We start from the raw sequence: 22334 nt of genomic DNA on the forward strand, positions 1-22334 counted from the left end.
TTACATGGTAAAGGATGAAGCATTCTCGTTGTCCATGATCTCACTGGTCTGTCGGGAAGCATAGCTTTCTGAGTACACCCGCGCGCAGAGGAAGCCTGGCACCTTGTTCTTTCTCCTCGCACACCACACATCCTTCATGATCTTCACGAAGTAGTTTCTGAATTTCTGTCCAATAAATGCATACAACACGGGGTTGAGGCAGCAGTGGAGGAAAGCCAGGACCTCAGCCACATTCCTGGCGTAGGCGAGGCGGATCTCGCCGCTGCAGGACCGGTCCATTTTGCCCGTGTTTACTGCAGTCATGAGCAGGACCACATTGTGAGGGATCTGACAAGCTAGGAACACAAGGACCACAGCGATGACCACGCGGATAGCTCTGTGCCTTTTAGAATTCTGGGCCTGCACCAAGGTTTTGATGATGAACAGGTAGCAGAATACCATGAACAGCAGAGGGATGAAGAAGCCGAAAAGCAGCTCAAGCCCCAGCCCCAGCAGCTTCCAGGTGATGGGCTCCGAGACAGACTTGTACTGGGGCTCACAGACGTCTATTCCACCCTGGAATGGGTATTTCTTGTTGAAGATAAACGTGGGACTTGAGATGAAGACTGATATGGCCCACACCACCAAACAGATGATCTTGCTGTGTGCCAGCGTTCTGGATCGGACCCGGAAAGATTTGGTTGCCTGGACGATGGCGATGTACCGGTCCAGGCTGATACAGGCCAGGAGCAGCATCCCGCAGTTAAAGTTGACAGCATAGATGCCTTTCATCAGTTTGCACAGGGAATTGCTGAAAACCCAAGTGCCGGTGGCGTGAGTCACTGCCCAGAACGGCAGAGTGAGGACAAACAGTATGTCTGTGATGGCCATGTTCAACAGGTAAACATCAGTCATGGACCTGGCCTTCTTGTAGAAGGCAAAGGTCATCACTACCATGATGTTGCCCAGGAGGCCAAAGACACATATTAAAGAGTAGGCGATAGGCACAAATACCCTGGTGAACTCTCTGACCTCCTGCAAGGAGCACGGTGCGTCGTCTGGAGACACCGATAAGGGCAAGTCGTCCGAAGACACAGATAAGATCGAGTCAGAGTACTCCTCATAGCCCTCCGTGGAGTTCATTGTCTCCTGGAAGACAATGAAAACAGAATCAGCCGCAGCATATTTTCAAGCCGCCGTGTTTATTCGCGCTCCCACTCCCTGCCAACACAAAGTAGCTCCTCACTTCATGCATGGTGGTCCTGGGTGTCGGTGGGAAATCCAGACCTGGCGTGGAAAGTGGGGGGGGGGTGGTTTCGGCCACACACTCACTAGCACAGGCTTTAGGAGAGCTGAGGCGAAGCTATGGAGGAGAGGAGGCAAAACGTGCTTCGGTTACGCTGTGTTCTGGAACATTCTGCCCCATCGGAACATACTGCGCTGCCTGTTACGTGATGTGAAAACACCCACTGAACAGGATTTCCAGTGCTTTCTGCAGAGCCCTCCAGAGTGAGCACGGTGAGCAAGGCAGGCTCTGCAGGCCCGTCGGCTTTGTCACAGTGCCGCAGGCCCGTGCTGCTGGCTTGGATGCAGCCATAAAGAGTGCAGAAATGAACTCTTTCTGACCAGACTTGGTTAGCTATAGACCGTGACTTTCTGATTTCTAATCTCTGGCTTCAGAAAAGACATATCAGAAGAAAAAAAAACCCACAGGTTTTGAACTGTGTGAGAACCTTCACCCAAAAAATCCAGTTAAGACTATTCAAGAAAATCTCACAGAATGAAAATCTATAAATATCTTGATGTGGATAGGAAGAAACTCGTGATTGATTTGAGGACTGAAGAGATGGTTCAGTGGTTAGGAACACACGCTGCTCTTCTGAGGACCTGGGTTTGATTCCCAGCACCACCCATGTCAGATGGCTTATAATTAGTTGTAGCAGTTCCAGGGAGGTGAAGCCCCTCTGGCCCCCGAAGGCAGCTCTCTGCATGTGGCAGAAGCTTACTGGGATCAACATCATGAATAGACACAGTCCATATGGATAATACCATTATGATTCTATTCTAACAAGAAGACTTAGAAACCAAAAGCTGGGAGCCCTGAATGGTGGTGCATGCCTGTAACCTCAACACTCAGGAGGCTGAGGCAGGAGGATAGCGGTGTCAAAGCCAACCTGGGATACATAGTGAAACTATTTTGAAAGAAAAAACAAAAATCAACAACAAACAAAACAAGTAGCAAAAGAAAAGAGGAAAGGACGGAGGAGGAGAGAGCAGGAGAGGGGGAAGAAGGGAAGGGAGGGGAGGAGGGAAAAAGGAAGAAGGGAGAGAAGGAGAGATTATAAAAAAGAAACCACAAAATATTTATGAACAAGGTTTATATGCTGAAAATCCCAATAGCTGAGAGAAAAGCAATGGTAGATTTAGGAGAGAGATAAGGCTGAGTGGGTCTCTAGATACATTTTCCTCAAATTGATACAACAGACACTAAGTCAGAACTCCGGAAGGCTTTCTAAATTGAGAAACTGGCTGATTCTGATTCTACAATGAATTCAAGAAAGAATGAAGATGGAGGATTCACACAACCTCGTGAGACTTGGGACACTTCAGTGTCAGGGCAGGGGATGCTGGTTAAGGGGAAAAGGACTCTGTGGGACGAACACGGAGTCCAGAAATGAACCATGCAGATATTAACGGTCAGCTGACTTTTAAATGAAGCCCAATGTTACTCTATAGTGTGAAGACTATCTTGAATTTATGTGGAGAAGCTGGTCCCCATCCACCCCTCCTGCCACCAGAAAAGTGAACTCAGATTGGGTGCAGCTCCAAATGCAAGAGCAGAGACAGAGAGCAGCCAGAGGGGACACAAGGGATCTTTGTGACCAAAGGAATGCAAGGGTTTTTTTTAAATAAATTATGAAAAACATACATTGTAAAGTAATAATAATAATAATAATAAATTGTGCTTAATAAGAATTAAAACTTTGAAATAAAAAATTAAAAGCTTTATCTCTTTGTAAAAAAGCACTTCAGAAAAAAATTTGAATTGGAAAATAACATTTGTCCTTACAGCCAGGAGGATCTGGGATGTGGCCTGCATCGTCCCCAGGCCAGGCCGGAGGGCCCCCGCTAGCAGGGACCGACACTCGTTCAGATGCCCATCATAGTCAAGAGACGGCGTCTTAAATTACATTTACTGATCAGGATGGTGAAGCATTTCCCAAGGACCCAAAATTTGTTCATTGTTCATAGGAGCAGATGTCATGAGCGTGCTGGGCCCAACAGTGAGAAACTCAGCTAACGATGACCTCAGCACTGCTGGGTTGGCAGTCAGTGCTCTCCTCGAGACCATAACAGTCACGTTTACCTGAACACCAGACGCAGTACCTGGAAATACATCAGCTCGCCAAACCACTGCTGTCACCACAAGAATGGTGCACGTTGTTGCTAGGAAATCGCACTGGTCACAGATTGGCATCTGGGCCACCACAGCACACAGAGTCCCAAACACAATCTACTCAATCTGAGCGGAGTTAACGCTCTGGAGACGCAACCTATACATTTTCTGTTAGAATTTGTGTTTGATGATAAAGATGTTGGTGAATTCTTTTCTGTTTCTTTTGGGGAGGGTTTTTAAGAAATGATTTATTTATTTTGATTTTATGTACGTTGTGTTCAGCCTGTATGTATGTCTGTGTGAAGGTGTCAGAGATCCCCTAGAACTGTAATTCAGACAGTTGTGAGCTGCCCTGTGGATGCTGAGAATTGAACCCAGAACCTCTGGAAGATCAGCCAGTGCTCTTAACCACTGAACCATCTCTCCAGTTTCCATTGGTGAATTTCGGTGGTGGGGTTAGATAGGGTTTCTCTGTGTAGCTGTCCTGGAATTCTCTCTGTAGACCAGGCTATCCTTGAACGCAGAGATCTGCCTACTTCTGTCTCCCGAGTGCTGGGATACCCAGCACCTGTTGATGAATGAATTCCTAATTAAATGTTTCTGTCTGTCCTTTAAAGAATTTAGGGCAAAACAGACTGTTAGTCTACCAAGAGGAGAGCTGCTGGGGTATAGGGCCTACAGTCTACTTTTCTGCGAGCCGATAAACAGCAGTCAAGCTAGCATAGCAAGACACCATCAGTCCTGGTTTCCGGCTCCCAGCATTCTCCCTCACACATGCCCACTCTCTGGGTCTTACTATTGCTCCACTAAATCACACACAAGACCCGTGTATGTCCACTGATTCCCAATGCGCAATATGGTCATCTTTGACGTTTAAGTGTTCCCAGGTCCGCAGTTCTCAGACAAGCATGTCCAGAGACATTCTAAAGAACAAACTGATACTAAGAGAATCTATGAAAAACTGCCCCAAATTACCCTTTGGAGGAAACCTTCAGGGGTCTTGTGAGGGGAAGGATATGAGGACACCGCCTTGCCTGCTGTCAGCTGCCTTAGTAGACTGTCACTCTGACACCCTCCGTCCGCCTTCCAGGCCACGGACACAGTACAGCACTACAGTGTCAGGACAACATCCAAGTGTTTAGCACCCGAAGCTCTTCCTCATCACCCAGTGTGTCTCGGTGAAGTGTGTTACACCTTCAGAACATGAGAGAAAGCTGTTTCTCGGCTTCCGTTTCTTCCTGTCTGCTCTAGACACTTCACAGCTATGAATGTTGTTGTCAGGCTGCCTACTCTCTGAGTCCAGGAAGGCGGAGCTGCCATCAGAACCTTCAAATGTAGGGGAGGCTTAGAAGGCCTGCCATGAAGCAAGAGAACAGAGTCTGGATCCCAGAACCCATGTAAGTGACAGATAGGTGTGGCAACTTGCCTGCAATGTCAGACTCCAAAAGTGGAGACGGGATCCCCAGAGCAAGCTGGCTACTGAGACTAAGCGTGCTCCAGGTTTGATTGACAGACCCTGCCTCAAAGAGGAAGGTGGAAGAGCAACTGAAGGTTTATGACATCAACCTTGGGCCTACACACATGAACACACATATGTGCATATTCTACACACAAACACATGAAAAAGAACAGGATAAAGATTTCACAATATATCTTTAGATACAGAAAAAGTGAATGTCACCACTGAGGTATGGAGTCAGTACGCATCCAAGGATATCATGAAGGACAGATGGTGGTGCCACACACCTTTAGTCCCAACACTAGGGAGGCAGAGGCAGGCATATCTCTGTGCGTTCAAGGCCAGCCTGGTCTACAGAGTGAGTTCCAGGACAGCCAGTGCTGTTACACAGAGAAAAACCCTGTCTCAAAATACCCCCCTCCACAAAAAAAATATCATGAAGGAATCTCAGGCAGCTGGCATCAAATCAGTGAAGGAGTTACTGTGTGTTTGCTGACATACAGCCATCAGGCCCATCCCAAGCCCTCGCAGTCACCAGACAACAGATAAGGGAAGTGTGACAGACATTGTAAATCTGTGATTAAATCTGAAATCTGAAAGTAATCCTGAGAAGGAACTGGGTACTGGGTGCCGGCACACAGAGATGGATGGGCCTCCAGCTGGGCAGTGGCTGGGCCGCCAAGGGTTTGAACTAGCACTCTTTGGGTGTGTTGACAGTCCACGTGGAACCTGTTCCCAGGCACACCGAGACAGACATTGACTGACACAGGGCCCATTGAGCATTTCTCATTGTTGACATCAAGTCAAAGAACAGAGAGGAGCCAACACTCCGCCTTTGAAAACGCCAAGAATCGAAGAAGACAAGAAAGCAGATGGCCCAGGTCCTCGACAAGATCAGAAAGTGCTCTTGACAACTGAGCCATCTCCGGCCCTGCCCCCACGCCTGCCTTTAAATAGTCGACAGCTCAGATGAAAACTCCAAGTTCTGCAAGAACATAGCATAAGCATTTCTTTGCTAGGAAGTTCACGAAGCCTGCTGAGCCGCTCCTACCAGGCACAGGTGACCAGCGGCTGCCCGCTGTCTCCCCTCCACTTCAGTCACTCAGCCTTCAGCCTTAAAACCAGCTGTCTGTCACACCATCAACACGGTGCTTGCCACTCCAAAGATATCTCCTCATTAATTGTTGGAACCCGTGAGCATGCCAGTTCACCAGGCAAAAGGGGCAGTGCAGACGTGAGTAGGTCTGGAGGAGCAGCCACCTGGGATGGATAGAACTGAAGGTGCTTGACCCTCAAGACCCCCTCACCTGAGGCAGGAGAAGAGATGAAGGCTTGGGAGGGAAGCATCTTTTGCTGCTCATATTGAAACTGGTTGAGGAGCCACAAGCCAAGCAGGTTTCTCGAGGCTGGCAAGGGCCCTCTCTGACAGCTGCTGTAGAAATAGGAATCTGGGCCGTGCCTCGGGAACTGAGGTCTGCCCACAGCAGATCCTGCTTTAGAGGCCCAGAAGAGACCATGGCACTGTGCCCACCTGCCCTGCAGCTGAGGTTGGTGCCAAGTCCCTGGCTGCAGAACTGAAAACCAGGAAGCTTAGCCGTATGAACTTAGCCTGTCAACTTGGTAGTGATAGCAGACACGTACAGAACTCAGCAAAATGAGCATTGTTAAAGTTTAACTTTTCGGCCAAAACCACCGAAACCATTAGGCTCAGAATGAGGTCAGCACCAGTCTCTGCACCTGGCCCTGGCCCGATTTACACAATGGTTAGGAGTTGGGAGGGGTCCTTGTTGACTGGCAAGCACAGTGAAGTGGCGTTTAGCTTCAGAAGCGGAAGGTCGGCTAGGAAGGGCATCCATCATGGCATGGGAGATTGTGACTTGAAAGAGGGTCTTTGACTCTGCCCTAAAGTAGAACTCTGCCTGGAAATAGAGAATGGCATGAATGCTAGGAAGAATGGCAGATGGTTCAACCACAGCCCAGGCACCCTTGGGACAGGATGGGCTGGACCTCTCGGACCAGGAGCCCTAGACTGTAGGGACAGGTGAGCATGAGATGGAGGAATCCTATCAGCAGAGCTCATTCTCAGAGTACACCCACCAGCCTAGACTGCAGTAAGCCTGTGTGCCTGGAGTTTCTGGGATCTGAACAAGGTCTCTTGGAGACAGGAGAGAGCTACATAGGATCTACTATCCAGTGAGGAGCAGGGATAATGGGGATCTTGAGATGAGCCTGCACACCTAGTCAGCTGTGCCCTGCTCTGGGAAAGCACTGCTTCCTAGGCCAAGTGTCCCCTGCTGGCTGTCAGGTGAGGCCTGGGGGTCCATCAGATGCACACTTTCTCCCTTCCAACCCACAAAGCTTCAGTTTTGAAGGAATCGCACCGGAAACCCCATTAACACAAGAAGGCCGTGTTCTCAACTCTTGGTGCACCCCTAGTGGCTCCTGGCTTAACTTCATCAGATGGTAGCTCCATCCGAGGAATCTCCAGTCACCCCATAATCTCACATATCACAGAAGAAGAGGGGGAGATAGATATCTGGGATAGATTCTGGGTGTTCCTTGGGGTGCTGAGGGCGACAGCATGAATCTGTGTCCCTCTCCCTTCGCCATGGTCAAACCTACTACTTATGGGACTTTTTCAGCCCGTGTTCTCTGAAGAGGGCTTCGGAAAATGCTGACCCAAAAAAGCAGACACGAAGGGGCTCCCAGGAGCCTCTCCCTGAGCAGCGCCAGGCTGGACTACAGTGGCTTGTGGTCTCTGTAGTGCTGCCCTGCCTGATTTGGAAGGGGTGGTGTCACAAGTCACAGCGACTACCTTTCAGTAGCATGCTGACCCCAGTGACATCACATCCAAGCAGATCCTGTCTCTCCGACCTGCAAAAACCAATCACTACTCAAGCTGTGCCCCTTCTTCTCACGGGCTTTAGATCAGAAACCAGCTCTTGGTCACGGCACGGCTTTGGAGGGCTTTTCTCCTCTTTCAGAGACGCTGTCTCCCCCTCTGCTCTCCCTCCCCCATTTCTGCTCTCTCTTCTCTCCCTCTTTCTTCTCCCAGCATCCAAATGAAAAGCTCAGCTCTCATGGCTTTCACATTTAAGGTCTGAAACCACAGGGGCACACCAACACTTCTCCTTTCAACGAACAGAGCAGTGCTAGGCACCAGGATGGAGTGTGAGCTCATGTCCTGAGCCAACTCGCTTCTCCCTCTGGATTCTAACATGTCAGAGGCAATTCTCTCAGTCACGTAGAAAAAGAAACCACTACTTAGGGAAAATTTAATACTAGTAATACTTTCAGCACAGTGGAAAACAAATCTTTTGTGTTCTGTAGTATGGTTTCCTAGAGCTGTTTTCACTGGTTACACTGTGCAAGGAAAGCAATTCTGAAGGCGACTCACATCTCACCATCATGGCAGTTAGTGCCTTAGGTAGTACCAGAGAGTGAAAGGATAAGCCTGGGGGGGATGGCTGCAACTGGCTTTGAGATGGGGCAGAGACAGGCAGCCCAGGGAGGGAGGGAGGGAGGAAGAGAGAGACAGCTCAGAAAGAGAGAGAGATTTTATACATGTGCCCAGATGTGTATGTGTATGCATGTCTGTATATGTTTGTGTGTGCATGCACATATGCATAGATGCATTGGTGTCATGTTTGCAGGTATGTAAGCATGAATAGTTGTGTATGCATGCACAAATCTATTGCACATGTCTATAGGCCCGCATGTGTTGTCTATGCATGAGCATTTTTGATGGTATGTATGGGTGTGTTCATGTGTGAGTGTATGTGTGTATATACACGTATAAGCATGCATGGTATACACTGGCCTTGGTGTGTATGAGTGAGTGCCTATGCAGGTGGGTGCAGAGGAGTATACATAGACAAGGTGTGTGTGTGTGTGTTCACGTGTGTGTGTGTCACAGCTGTGTGCAGGATATAAATCAAGTTCCAGACACATGCGGGGCGTTAAGATCACCGCTTCCCGTCGGTTACTGCTGTCACCTTACAAAGCTCCACCGGGCAGACAGCATGCCGGGGTCCTAGCCGACAGACCACAGCCTATCCGAGCCCATGAGCTGTGCTACAACTTCCCCATTGCCTGCCTCCCACAGCTGGCTCACTTTGCCATGCCGTTCCCACAGACCTTCAACAGCATTAGCTTAGTTAAAGCTTAGTGGGAGCATCGGGCGTTTCCTCGCTGCACTGCTGGTGTTTGTGTGTGTGTTTGTGTGTGTGTTTTAAGCTCACTGGAATCACAGGCGTGCTGGCTTCTCCGCTCGGTCAACCTCAGTGCAGCTGAAAGGCGACTCTGCTTCCTTCTGCTTTTGAGCTGGTGGTTAGGAAGAACCCAGAAGGTATTTTCCAGTGATCTGCATTCTTTTTTGGCAGCTCACTTCTGTGCTGTATTTTTGTTGTTGTTTTTAGAGACAAGGTCTCACTATTTGACACACGGTGGAGTTTTACCCATAATCCTTTGCATTTAGCTACTGAATTCTGGGAATACGAGCTGGTGCTATATGCACTGCGAGTATTTCCTTTATTTATTTGCAGGAATCAAATCTTTAACCACTCCAAGGGTAGCTGTAATGCAGGCTTTGTGCCTGTTCGATATTTAGGGTGCTGGTCTCCACAATGTCCCACCCACAGTCTTGTGTTGACTAAATCTCTTACCGCCTCTGTCTTACCTTAGCACTTGGCTTCTCAGAATCTCTCTGTGTACTAAGTTAAATAAAGAACTGCAGTTTTGGGGCTCAGAGGGATAACTCTGTTATCAGGAGCAAGCTCCGCTCTTGCATAGGACCAGAGTCTGTTCCCAGCACACACGTTTGCCAGCTCCTGACTGTTTGTTTATAACTCTGACTTCTGTGGAATCCGACACCTTTAGCCTCCTTGGACACTCACACTGACGTGTTTATATCCCTTCCCAGACACACATATGTACGCATAATGAAAAATATATAATAAATCTTAAGAGGGCTCAGAGGTTGAGAGAGTTGGCTGTTCTGCCAGAGATCCCGAGTTCAGTTCCCAGCAACCACATGCTGGCTCCCAACCATCTATAATAAGATATGATGCCCTCTTTTGTCATGCAGGCAGAACACCGTATACGTAATAAATAAATAAGTCTTTAAAAATCTTCAGGAAAGTGTTGCATTGCTAGACTTGGTGTAGCCGGCGAGAACAGTTTCCTAGCATTCACGAGGTCTGTGCCTCACTCCCAGCACTACAAAAGCAGCAGGCTGGACCCTAGGCGCTCAGGAGGGTGAGGCAGAAGAAGAGCAAGTTCAATGCCTGGGTCACACTGTGAATTTGAAGTCAGGCTACACACCCTAGTGAGACCTGTCTCAAAATAAAAAGTAAAAATGTATCTGGGAATAAAGCTCAGTGGTGGAGTGTTTATCTGGCATGCACAACTCCTAGGTTCAGTTCCTACCAACACACACACACACACACACATACATACATACACACAGACACATAGACAGAAACACACACACATACATTCACAACACATACATACATAGACACACACACATTCACAGACACATACACACAGACACACACATGCACATACATACACAGACATACACACAAACACAGACATACAAACACACACATACATGACATATACATACACAGACACACACACATTCACAGACACATACACACAGACACACACATGCACATACATACAGACACAGACATACACAAACACAGACACACACATATATACATAACACAGACACACACACAAACACATACACAGACACACAAACACAAACATACATACACAGACACACACACAGACACATACAAACAGACACACATACAAAGACACAGACACACAGATAGGGACACACACAAAGACACAGACACACATAAAGACACAGACACACATAAAGACACAGACACACAGATAGGGACACACACAAACACACACACATAGACACAGGCACACACACATGTACACATATACAGAGACACAGACATACACACACAGACACAGGCGCACACACAGAGACACACAGAGAGACAGACACAGGCATGCACACACACATACACACATAAAGACACATACACACAGACACACACAAACACAGGCGCACACACACAGACACACACGCACTTCCTTTCTAGACTGATGCCTCTCAGATATTTCCCAAAGAAAGAAGCAGTGACCATCCAAAGCTCTGGTGTGAGGCGGCGAGAATGAAACCTCCAGATGGGCCCTGCAGAAAGAACTATCTTCGGGAAAACATGCTCTTCTCTGCTAAAACCACAAGGATTGGTACATAAGAAAATTGTAAGGGCTTACTGTGTGGAAGCCTGGCTGGCATGCCACACCCCATAGGAAGCTGTCCTTGCCAGACATCCCTACCATGGGTGAGAATGTCCAAGAAGCTAAGACATGTCTGAAAAAAATTGGGAAGGGATACATGCTTACCCCAGGAAATGCTGAAATCCAACGTGGACTGGCCAGCTACCCCTGCCTCAGTGGTTGTCCAAGCTCCAGCCCTAGGAGTGTGAGGACCATTCTGTCAACAGATGTGACCAGCAGTGACCATTAAGAAACGGGTAGCGAGATGCTGGGGTTGCCAGAAGAAAGTCACTAGGTCACTTCCTATTTAAAAGCAACGCCTATCTGCCTGGATGCAAATGGTTAACCATGTACAGCCTGTAGGTTGTAAAAGAATTACGAATCATCAACATCAACATCATCATCATCATCATCATCATCATCATCATCATCATCATCACCATCATCACTATCAACCACCATCACCCTAAGCTGACTTGGAGTCAAACCAGTGCAAAGTGGAAAGAACTTGGCTTTGTGGTTTCTCAAGGAAGAGAGCCTCTGTGCTGTTTTTATGTGAAGTGTTGGGCTGGGTCTCAAAGTCTCCTGGGAGGGAGGGTGCTGGAGCCCCCTGGAGGCAGTGCGAGCATTTGCAGCAGAGTGGCTGTAGGGTCAGGGGCTTTGGCTCTGCCCTGCTCTCTCCCACAAGTCCTGCAGGCTCAGGAAGGATGCTGCCCCAGACTACAGTCAGCTCCATGGTCGTCCCTACCTCGTGCACTGGGGAGAGTGGGAGGACAGTGAAAGGGGACACGATGGACAGAGATGGAGGGAAATGGGCTTTGGCGACGCGGTGAGAGAGGATACACAGGACAGAGATGGAAGGAAGTAGGCTTCGTGATGCAGTGAGAGGGGACACACAGGACACACAGACGAAGTGGGCTTCAGCGATGCTAGCTTCCATTCCTGTGCGATGAGATCGAAAGCAGGGATTCCCTAAAGGAGTATGCCTTATCTCCATGAATGATGGCTGGTGAGGGTTACCATGACTACCCTGTCCTTAGCCAGATGGGGACTCACAAAACTCACTTTTAGGTACAAGTGCTTATCGTGTAGCTAGCGCCTCCCTCCTGGAGGGAGGGGGGCTCAAAAGAGTCCAAAAGTAACAAAATTCACAAGGTTGAGGAAACTTCTAAGGACCCTCTCCAAGGTTATAAAAGCAGCGGCAATTGCTGGTGAGAGGAGGCTGTGCCGGGGGCTCCAGGGATGCAGCTGTTATGCATTATGGTCAATGCCAGGGTGGGGTTCCAGGACGCAGCTAACCTCTGAGTCAGCCCCTTAACCACAACAACAACAAAAAACACCATTTTACACGTGTGAGCGTTTTGCTTGCATGGATGTCTATATACCATTCGTACATGGTGCCTGTGCTCACAGAGGTCAGAAGAGGGCATCACAGTCCCTGGAACTGAGGCGTGGATGTTTGTGAGCTGCCGTGTGGATGCTGAGAATCAAGGCGCAGGTCCTCTGCGAGAGCAAGTGCTCCTGACCCCTGAGCCATCTCTCTGGCTCCATGGCGGTAAAGAGATGTGTCTTCACGGCTCCAGTGGTCTTAGTGCTAGAGAATTCACAGTATTGTGAAGCTGGTCACACTTCAGCAGCCAGGAGGCAAGTCCCAGGAAATGCTGAATGCCACGCAGCGGAGACACAGTGGTCAACTCCCATCAGGGCTGACTGATCCCTGCTCTCACTTCCTAGACCTGTGGACCACGTGGCCTCGCAACTTGTGGCCTGACCGGCTCAGTCAGAATACATTTGTTTTATACCTTTCGGCTCCACGGAACCCTGAACTCCCCAAGCTCGAGTGTGACAGCAAAACTGGAACCTGCTCTGCTCGGTTCCTCCAGGGAACCGTCTATCACAATGGGATCTTTGCTCATTTAGAGTCCTAGCCACTGACAGCACTGTCCAACTTCCCCACCAGAGACACCATGACTCGGGTTGCCTGCCTCTGGACCTGCATGGGAGGTGAAGTGTCTACAGCTTGTGGCCATAGTTGTCCCTGTTCCTTGGACAGATGCCTCCTGCCCAAGTCCTGCTACCCTGTTCTATGGCAGAATTTGGGATTTCCCTCGTTCCAAGTAGCCTGGGCCTCTTGCCTGAGGGAGGCCTGTGCTGTGGCAGTATCCTCCCATGTCTAGAACTATCACCCCCAGACAGGAAGGAAAGCTGAAAATGCCCCCTTCTGGCCTCATTCTCCTCCCTCCTCCAGGGTTCCTCAGCTTCTGCTTCTTTCTGTGTAGAAGCTGATACGGGTACCCACCAGGGGGTCCACTGACCTCACCCAGAGGAAGATGCTGGGCTCTTAGGATGCTTAGGGATACATGCTGCTGGCCTGGCCTTTCCACCCAGTGCTACCCACTCCTTTCATGACCTTGTTTGTCATGAAGAGGAGACAGGGTCTCACTCTGGAGCCCTGACTGTCCTGGGAATTCCCTGTGTAGACCAGGCTGGCCTCAAACTCACAGGGTTCCCCCTGCCTCTGCCTCCTGAGTGCTGGGATTAAAGGGGTGTGTGTTAGCACACCCAGCTAGAAAGCAGATCTCTTGCAGAGAACTAGTCCCAGAAATGACTCACCTGGAAGAAATAAAAATCAATAAAACAGATTTAGCCTTGTCAAGGACAAGAAAAGAATATTAAATAGAAAGCCAGCATGTTGGGCCACAGCACTGTGGGAAAACTGCCCCAAAGGTCGCGGACCCATCTTCCTTCCCTGAAAACAGGGATCCAGATCTGAACTTCCCAGAGGCTGGAGGGGAAAGGTCCTCAGGACCTGCTCTGACCTCCCTTCTCCACCCAAGGCAGTGAACCACAGAATACCCTCCCTCTGCCTTCCAGGACTCCCAGTCCAGATGACTTCCACTCAGGTGGCCACTGCTGCCTGGCCTTAGTAGTTGTTACAGGGCTCTGCTCTCCCAAAGTCTACAGTGCTTGTGTGCTCGCTGCCCTAACATTCCTTCCACATCTCAAAGCAAAACCTAAGTTACACATCACCCCAAGAACACCCAAGTGTATTTGTCTTTATCTGGGAAGGCCCCACGCCACACGCCACCCACAAATGTGAAATGGCACCGTGCCCCTGGATACTGCGGAGCACACAGAAAGTAAGCCCCCCCCCGCCCTGACAGCGACAGCACGGGGTTTGTATTAACACTTTCCATTCTGAACACGACACAGTCATCACGGAAGTTTCCCTTTAGAACAAAATCCAGAGACAGCTGTGTAAGTTGATGCCTCAGCCACCCGGTTTGAGCTGCCACTTTCTGGCAAGCAGTGGGAGGACTTGAGAGGCCTGTAAGGTTCCTGGGAGGAGGAGCACTCCTGACAGACTAGGCTCACAAAGCCACACACTGCTGGTGTTTTAAGTCTGTCTCTACACAGGTAAAAGGCTGTAAAAGAATCAGAGGGACTAAGGTGCCCAGACTCAGTTTGCAGTTATAACCGAGTCCCATGGGGACTACAGGGAGCTAGGGGCTTCAGAGAGAGAGATGCAGGGACAATGTGGCCCAGAGAGGTGCCAACTGCGGTTAAAGTGCAAATCAAAGTGAGGGAGAGAAGCCTAATTAGTATCCAGAAGTCCAAGTCACTAAAAAACCAAAGCAGGGTGAGTGGGGAAGGCGGGAGAGGCAAGTGGGAACTCAGAGAGCAGCCTGAGAAGCACCTCTCGGTATGAGTGTGCGTGAGGAAGCTCTGCTCCAGGGAGGGAGCAAATGCTGAAGGTGCCTACAACAGCTGAGGAGATCTGAAGACTGGCAGAGACTCAAACAGGAGACGGAGTCGCGGAGGTGGAAAGCACAAGAGATTTGTTCCAGTCACTCAGCAGGGTCAGCAGCAAAGTCAGCTCTCGCTCTTCACATGTCTCCCGACTCCTGTCCGGCTTCAGCCACAGCTTCAGAGGACGGAGGTGTAGAGACTGTCCCAGAGAGTCAGACGAAGATGCAGAAATCATGGGGCGTGGGGAGCAGAGCTCATGAGACCTTGAGGGTCCAGTGGGAGATGCAGAGGCTGTGGCGGGCGGGGGACCAGTGGGAGAAGCCAATACAGAGGCTGTGAGGATGCAGACTGTGGTGGGCGGGGAACCAGTGGGAGATGCCGATACAGAGGCTGTGGGTAAGGAGGTGAAGTGACCACGGAGAATGGACCTGTAGGGTCCACAGGACAAAGGACTTAGTAACTCATGATGGACCTCTCTCATGCAACAGGCGTCAGCCCTTAACCAAAAAAGGACGGTTCAACTTTTCTTGGCCGCTTGGCTCTCCTGGCTCTGCTCTTTTTGGGAGCTGACCTCCGAGTGACTACACCCTCTGGTTCTCCTGGGATATGTAAAGTTCAATGTCAAAGTCATGTCAAAGCTGGAAAGGGGTCCCTGTGCCCTCACAGAGGTGTTGGTAGCGAAGACTGGGATACCGGCGCTCTGCTCCTCCGCAGACACTTGGAGGGGAGGGGGGAGGGATACCAGGAAGTCAGACTGTGTAGTGCCACAGTGACCAAAGGGGTGCGTGCAACTGTCCTGTATGTGAAAGACGGTCCAATTCCCCCGGTACCATGGGAAGGCATGGAATCACCTGACACCCGGAAATGGAGGGTACCCCTTCCCCCTGTCAACTGCCAGAGGGTCTACAGCACCCACTCGGTAGCTGAAGCTTTCTGAAGAGGTGAATAGGGCCTGAAAATTAAAGGGCTGGAGACCAGCTGTGGGGGAGGGGCGTCCGCAGTGGAGGCAGGAAGCCTCAAGGGGCAGCGGGCCCAGTTTGGCATCCTTTCTTCTGAATACTTTTGACAACTCCACCCCTGCGGGTGTGTTCTGAGAGCCCAGAGAGACACCGCGGTGGGTGCCCTGCAGTGGTCCAATCTGGTCACTGCTTTTTAATACGGCCTCCGCTAAACCAATAGTCGGTCACCCTTTACTGAATGGGACATTTTGATTCAATTTCATGGAAATACCAGCGCCTTTGAGAGAACGTTCTTTGGAGGTCCTGAAATTAAACTTCTCTGGCCATAGTATCAATCACACGGCTTTATTCTCATCAAAGTGTGTAAATAAAGGTAGAGACTGGCAACCCACACCTGGAAGCTGGCTGGCAGGCCCTTTGGGTTACAATGGAAGGGACGGTCTAGGAACTTAGGGGCAGCTTCACGTCTACATCTCCACTTCCTGTGTGTCCCTGGATGAGCCGAGTCAGCCGCACAGTGAATGAGTTAAGCGTCAGTGAGCGGCCTAGCGGTGCGGTCACCAACACCCACAGTTTGACACAGTCCTTGGCCGACCGTCTGCCCCACTGAGGAAAGTTGAGGTGGGTGAAAGGCCTGGGGCCTGCACAGCTTTTCTGCAGGACTCACTAACCCAGATTTAGGCCCTTCAGCTCCACAGTGCTTGCTGGGAAAGGCCACCCTGACTTACAGAGACGGGCCTTGCTCATGTCTGTGTGCGAGGGCAAGCATGTAGCAGCAGCAGCCATGGCTGCTACCAAACATTAAAGACCCTGTTGGCTGAGAATTTTCTCAGTGAGGGCTACCCAGATGGGCCTCTGAATGCATTTCCTTGGTGGTGGCATCAAAATGCTAGCAGGCCTGGAGAGGGACAGGGACCCTCAGTGCCTGCTCCTCCATCCCTGCTCCTTCCAGCCCTGTGACCCAGTGGCAGGCCACGCTTAAGCACAAAGTGACAAAAACATCAAGATGTCTGCTAACTCCTATAGCCAGAGCTCCTGGCCTAGGACCTCAGAGCCAGGCGGTGGGGAGGATGGCAAGCGTGAGTCCTCTGTCCCTGAGCTCCATGGGAAAAGGGGGCTGGAAGAAAGTCAGAAGTGGCCATGGAGGCCACCCTCTCCGAATCCTACTAGGTTCTCTTGTTCCTGGGGCTGTGGGGAGATGCTCTTAGCAGAGCGGCTGTTTAGTGTGGTTAGTCCGCCCAGCCCTCTGGTGGTCCTGGCTGGCTCTCCTGCCCCACCCACGCACATCTCTGGTTTTTAAGATGAAAGCCTCTTCTTCTACCTACCTTTTTTCCTTCCTTGGTCTCCCTGTCTGCTTTGTCATCTGTAGGCTTTTTAACGCCTTGCCAAATAGAAACATTGTAACAAGTAGAAGGAACTGTGAGGTTGGCCGGCTGCCTTTCCTGCCGGAGAAGTCTAGTCACTCCTGCTGTGAAGTCTAGTCTCTCCCGTTTGTTTTCTTTGAGGCAGGGTCTCATGGGCCTAGGCTGACCTCCCACTCGTGTGACTGAGGATGACTTTCTGACCCTCTTCCACCTCCCGAGTGCCAGGATGAGAGGTGTGTGCCACCATTCCTGGTTTTGTACAGTGCTGAGGCTCCAGCCCAGAGCCCCTGCCTAGCCCTCTGTTAGGTTCTGAATTCAGCTTCTTACCAATGTCTCTACCGATCTCTGAACCACTGACCCGGAACTTGCTCTATTACATGTGGCAGCCACAGTGGTGACTGTCGGTGTCTGTAACTGTTGGTCTCTCCTGCTGGAGACATTGATTCCTACTTGCTTTCAAGGAAGCCTACCCATCTTGAGCATCTCCCATGTTTTTGGTGAGACACCACCGGAGAAAGTCATGCTGTAACTAACACCACCCCTGAGCAGTTCCTGGTCATGTTCCACTAAGATCACGCCTTCTAACCTTGTCTGGCCTTCCTTGGCTTTCTGCTGAACACAGGGGTGCATCCCCTCTGCGGCAAGTGAAGACTCTTCACACTCATGGGCCCGGGAGTTTGACTCGGTGGCCCCGTGTGAACTGTACGGAGCTGGTGTGACTGTTGGTAACTTTCACCAGCCTTTGCCCGTAACTCAAGGTCTATCGCGCTGTGTCATGTTGGGTTGGCATTCCTAATAACTCTCTGCTTTTAGAAGTTCCAGGCTGGGAAACACACAGTCCTACTTATCAGAACTGTGCCTAAAATAAGAGTCAGTATATTTGAAGGCACACCTGAGAGCCTCCCCTGGGAGAAGCACCCGGGCTGAGAACAGGGGCTTGTGGTATCTATTTTGGCTACAGTCTCTTTTTTTCTGCTCATTTCCTCTTTTGGGGACTGACTGAGAAGATATTATTAGAGAGGAGATCTCCAGGTAAGCCAGTGCTCAGGAGGCCTAAGGCACTTAGTGGAAGACAGCCAGGGGAAGCACAACTCTCCAATGCTATCATGTTCACAACACAATGGCATCTTTAAATGACACTCACTAACCCACACACAGCGCTGTGAAACCCACTGTTTGACACTTTCACTTGGAAGTTGATGTTATCGGAAGAATGTCTTCCAAGCAATTGCGGCATCCCGTATTCTCCTGAGCGGAGGCACGGGCAGGTGGTCCTCCATGGGTCTGTCTACTCTGCTTGGTGAACTCCAGGTTCACCAGCTGCGTCCTTCTTCATTCTCAGCTGTCAGCATGAGGCAGCAGCCCCTCTCTCCATACTGGCCTCGTCCCTCTGCCTTAACTCTTCCCTGCCTTCTGGGTTCATTTTCTCCACTGAGCCTCACCCACCTTAGGTAGGACCACCCTGAGGCTGCTGCTGCTGCTCAGTGAAGCCCAAGGTGACAAAGACCCTGGAGCTAGTTTGGGTTTGTGGAAATGGTGTTTTCTTTCCCTTGTTATATCATTACAGACGAATGCTTCTCCAGAGGTGGTCTTGCAAACTGGACCCTTTGCAAATGTTTCCAAGCTTCTTTGCCAAGCCTATCCTCAACTACATAGCAAGATCAAGGCCAGCGTGGGGCATATGAGACTGTGTCTCAAAATCATCCAGACGAGAAAATACCATCTTCTATCTTCTTAGGAGATAAAAGAGAAGAGACCCTGACATTTGACAAACTGGAACTCAAACTCCTTCCCTACTGTACCCTAGGGCATGACTCCTCCCCAAGCCTACACATGGTTGGGGTGACATTAAGTGATAGATACTAAGCCCCGAAGAACACTCAGTCCTCGAAAGACTGCCAAAGTGAGCATCTGTCCTGCATCTCTGCAGGACCAAAGGAACCCAAGTCCATAAGCATCCCATTAACACAGGACTCAGTAATGTGACCTCTGCAGTATGCTTCTGCCCTCGAAGCCTGACATCCACAGTGACATCAGAAACACAGCGTTTCCCAAAGTCCAGGATGAAGCAGAACTTACCGACAATGGTCTGACCCACAGACCAGCAGCTGCAGTTTTTCTCTTAAATTTCAGAGTTTTGAGATCTTTGCTTCCTCTCCCAGGTGTGGAGGTCCTGGTCTCAGGGGATTGAAAGTGATGACTTCAAGCCGCAGGTGGCTAGAACGGGGTCTGGCCTTGCTGTCCTGCTCGGGGCTCAGGGCTCGGCTCCTCCAGGCAGCAGCGTGTGGCTTGTTCTTCACCTTCATGGGGTGGGTGGTGAGCTGCCTCACCACAAATGTCTGTCTTCAACACGCTGCCGACCATATGAAGGTAGCAAAGGTGGAGGCAGGAAGACACCTTATGTAACTAGGTCAATCATTTCACTGTGTGATGCAAATTTTTTTTTTGTTTCAGAATTATTAGCCTGTGGAATGCTTCTTGATTCTTGGAAATTACATATCAGGGTAGGTAAAGTTCTCTGAAAAGGGGTCCTGTCCACCCAAGGGACTACAGCCAGCTACCGCATTTTTGCTTTTGAAGGAAGGAAGTCTAAAAACCTCAGCAAGTGTCTGCGAGGCTACACATTCCCCAGGACAGGTCTTTCTCTGGCCCTTGGTGGAAAACACCCATGATTTCTGGTAGGTGAGGTGGGGGACAACCCAGGGCTGGCTCGGCACTCATGCCTCTCCTGTCCTCGTGAGTCTTAAACACTCATGTTTGTGTGGCACCAGGCAAGGGTACTTTTCATTTATTTCTGACAAATGACTTTCGCAAACTGGATATTATCACCCTCAACAAGCCAGCTCCAAAGGTGTTGGGTCATTTGGAGCCATGGATTCGGTTCGTAAGACTCAGAGTGCTGAGGCCCTTTACACTAACTCGCATAAATCTATTTCATCAGCAAACACTCATTGAGTCCCAGCTCTGTGAGGAAACTGCATTCTGGGATGGACAGAGAAAGCAAGGAACCAAACAGGCTGAAATCCTTGATCTTGAAGGATTTACATGCTCGTCACGGGACAGCAAACACCGTGAAATCAAGTGTGTGCAGTCTGACAGGTTTGTGATGTAGCAAACTAATGGAGCCCATTACACACATCAACCATATGTGAGACGGGACTCTGAGGAGGAAGAAAGAAGTGGTTTTCAGGATGTGGTATCTAACAGTGAAAGAAACTTGGCCTAGGAGCTAAGAGTAATATTAGAAAGCTGGGCCAGAAGCAAGGCAAGCAGCAGGCACAGGGCTCGGGACCCCTCCCACCTCGACACTGGTGCCTGAACTCCCCTTCCCTAGAAAGGGACTGGTGGGCTCACACTGCATTTGAAGCATGCTCCAAATTCACACACAGCTGGAGAAAGCTTTCGGTTCTTCTCATTATTTTGGCTTGCTTAGGTTTCTATCATCAGCTGAGTACGTGAATATGAACTGAACTGGCCAAGGCATGACCCCCTCCCAGGAATCACACTGGTCAGAACCAGTGTCTTTCCTGTGGAGTGGAAGTCGTGTTTGCCTTGCAAAGATCCCCACGGCTCAGAGGAGGGAACAGATGATGCAACGTGAGATGGGCCTCGGTTCTAGATGATTCCAAACCCCACCTCTGGAACTAATTCGGTATCACAAGGAAGGCTGAGCTTATCCCCCTCTGGTTTTGACACAACATATTTAGTGGCCTTCTTCTCACCGGCTTACAGAGAGAACCCGATAAAATGTCAGCTTTGAGTGTCCTGAGCACAAGGTACAACTCTCTTGAGTCATCTAGGTTCTAGCACGCACAACTTGGCTCTTTAGCGCGATGGCAAGATACCCTGGACACCAGGTCCCTTCGGACTGCAGGGTCTCAAAGGACACAGTAGGGACATCACAGCCCTCGTTTGCAGATGTTGGGGCCAAGCTCTTGCTGCTATTTACAGCCCCCCCTCCCGCCGCTGACGATCAGCAACTGTGAGTCTGATTAAAAGCACCTCGCTACCACATCATCACGGGGTCTCGGGGTTGCCACACCCGACACCACTTCCTCATTCATTCAAAGCAGCCCTTCCAGGCTGGCTTGGAAGAATCAGTAAGCCGCCCACGACGTGGCTCTTATTTCCAGCATGTTTGTCCCTAGCTAAGCCCCAGCCCACAGTGTCCAGAAGCCCCTAGCAGTGATGGACGTAGAGGAAAGGCTTTGCTTCTGACAGGCGTAGCGCCACGCTGGCGGGAGCTGGAAGCAGCTGTCGTGGTCCACAGCAGACCATCTGAGGTAATTCACAGGGACAGAACCAGCTGAGGTGACATGCTCCCCCTGCCAGGGAAGGACCACAGAGCAAGATGACTTCAGGGAGGGTGGAGAAGAGTGGGCTATGGATGCAGGGTATAACCTAACACTCACTAGCTCCCCCTTTGGGAAGCACCCCCAGAGCAGTCGGTAAGACTGAGACACCTGCTGCAGGGATGGCCAGCCCCTCACATCAGTCCCACCAAGTCCAGTGACTCACTGAAAGACACAAGATGAGACGGTCTTTGGCTCAATGACACAGACATCTCATCATGGAGGTTGGTTAACATTTCCGCCCAGTTTGTCGAACCTGAGCCCCCTGTGGTACAGTGGCTTGGGAAATTCCAGACAGCTACCCAGACTCAGAGCAGTTAGATCCGTGTTCAGACTCGAAGGGACATAGCTTAGGACTTCACGCTGTTGTCTCTGCGTGTTTATCCATGGTGCTTTCATCCAAATTTCCACCACCTTGACCATAGCTCACTGAATGAAGAACCCAGCTCACCGAAAAGAGTAAGCCCAGCCCGGATTCATCAGTCTCGTCCCGCACCAGACTGAAGCAGTTGCTACAGCAAGGTCACAGAGAGGGCTGGGAGAGGCCGGGGTTTCGTTAGTTGGAAAGGTCGACTTCCATCTGTGGGGCTCATGGAGGCACCCCACCCTGCTCACACACAGGCAAAGCAGGTGGACTGTGGGCTGCAGGAACAGCTCTTTGCTGTGAAGGAAGAGACTGGCTTCTCCACAAACAGAGCTATGGGAGCATGAGTGGAAACCAGGCGAGGCCCCACAGCACTGCACTGGGGAGATAATTTCAAC

General features: G+C 50.2%; 1 protein-coding gene across 1 annotated transcript; it reads right to left on the bottom strand.

Annotated features, from left to right (window-relative positions):
• On the bottom strand, window positions 1–11394 carry Ccr6 (C-C motif chemokine receptor 6). Its single transcript, XM_041679968.1, is given in 2 exon segments — window positions 1–1125; window positions 11266–11394. Coding segments are annotated over 2 exon segments (1254 nt in total).
• Window positions 11395–22334: the final 10940 nt, after the last annotated feature.

Source organism: Microtus oregoni, unplaced genomic scaffold, assembly GCF_018167655.1.
Source record: "Microtus oregoni isolate MIOR12 unplaced genomic scaffold, Mior012 000033F_ref0000390, whole genome shotgun sequence".
Taxonomy (NCBI): domain Eukaryota; kingdom Metazoa; phylum Chordata; class Mammalia; order Rodentia; family Cricetidae; genus Microtus; species Microtus oregoni.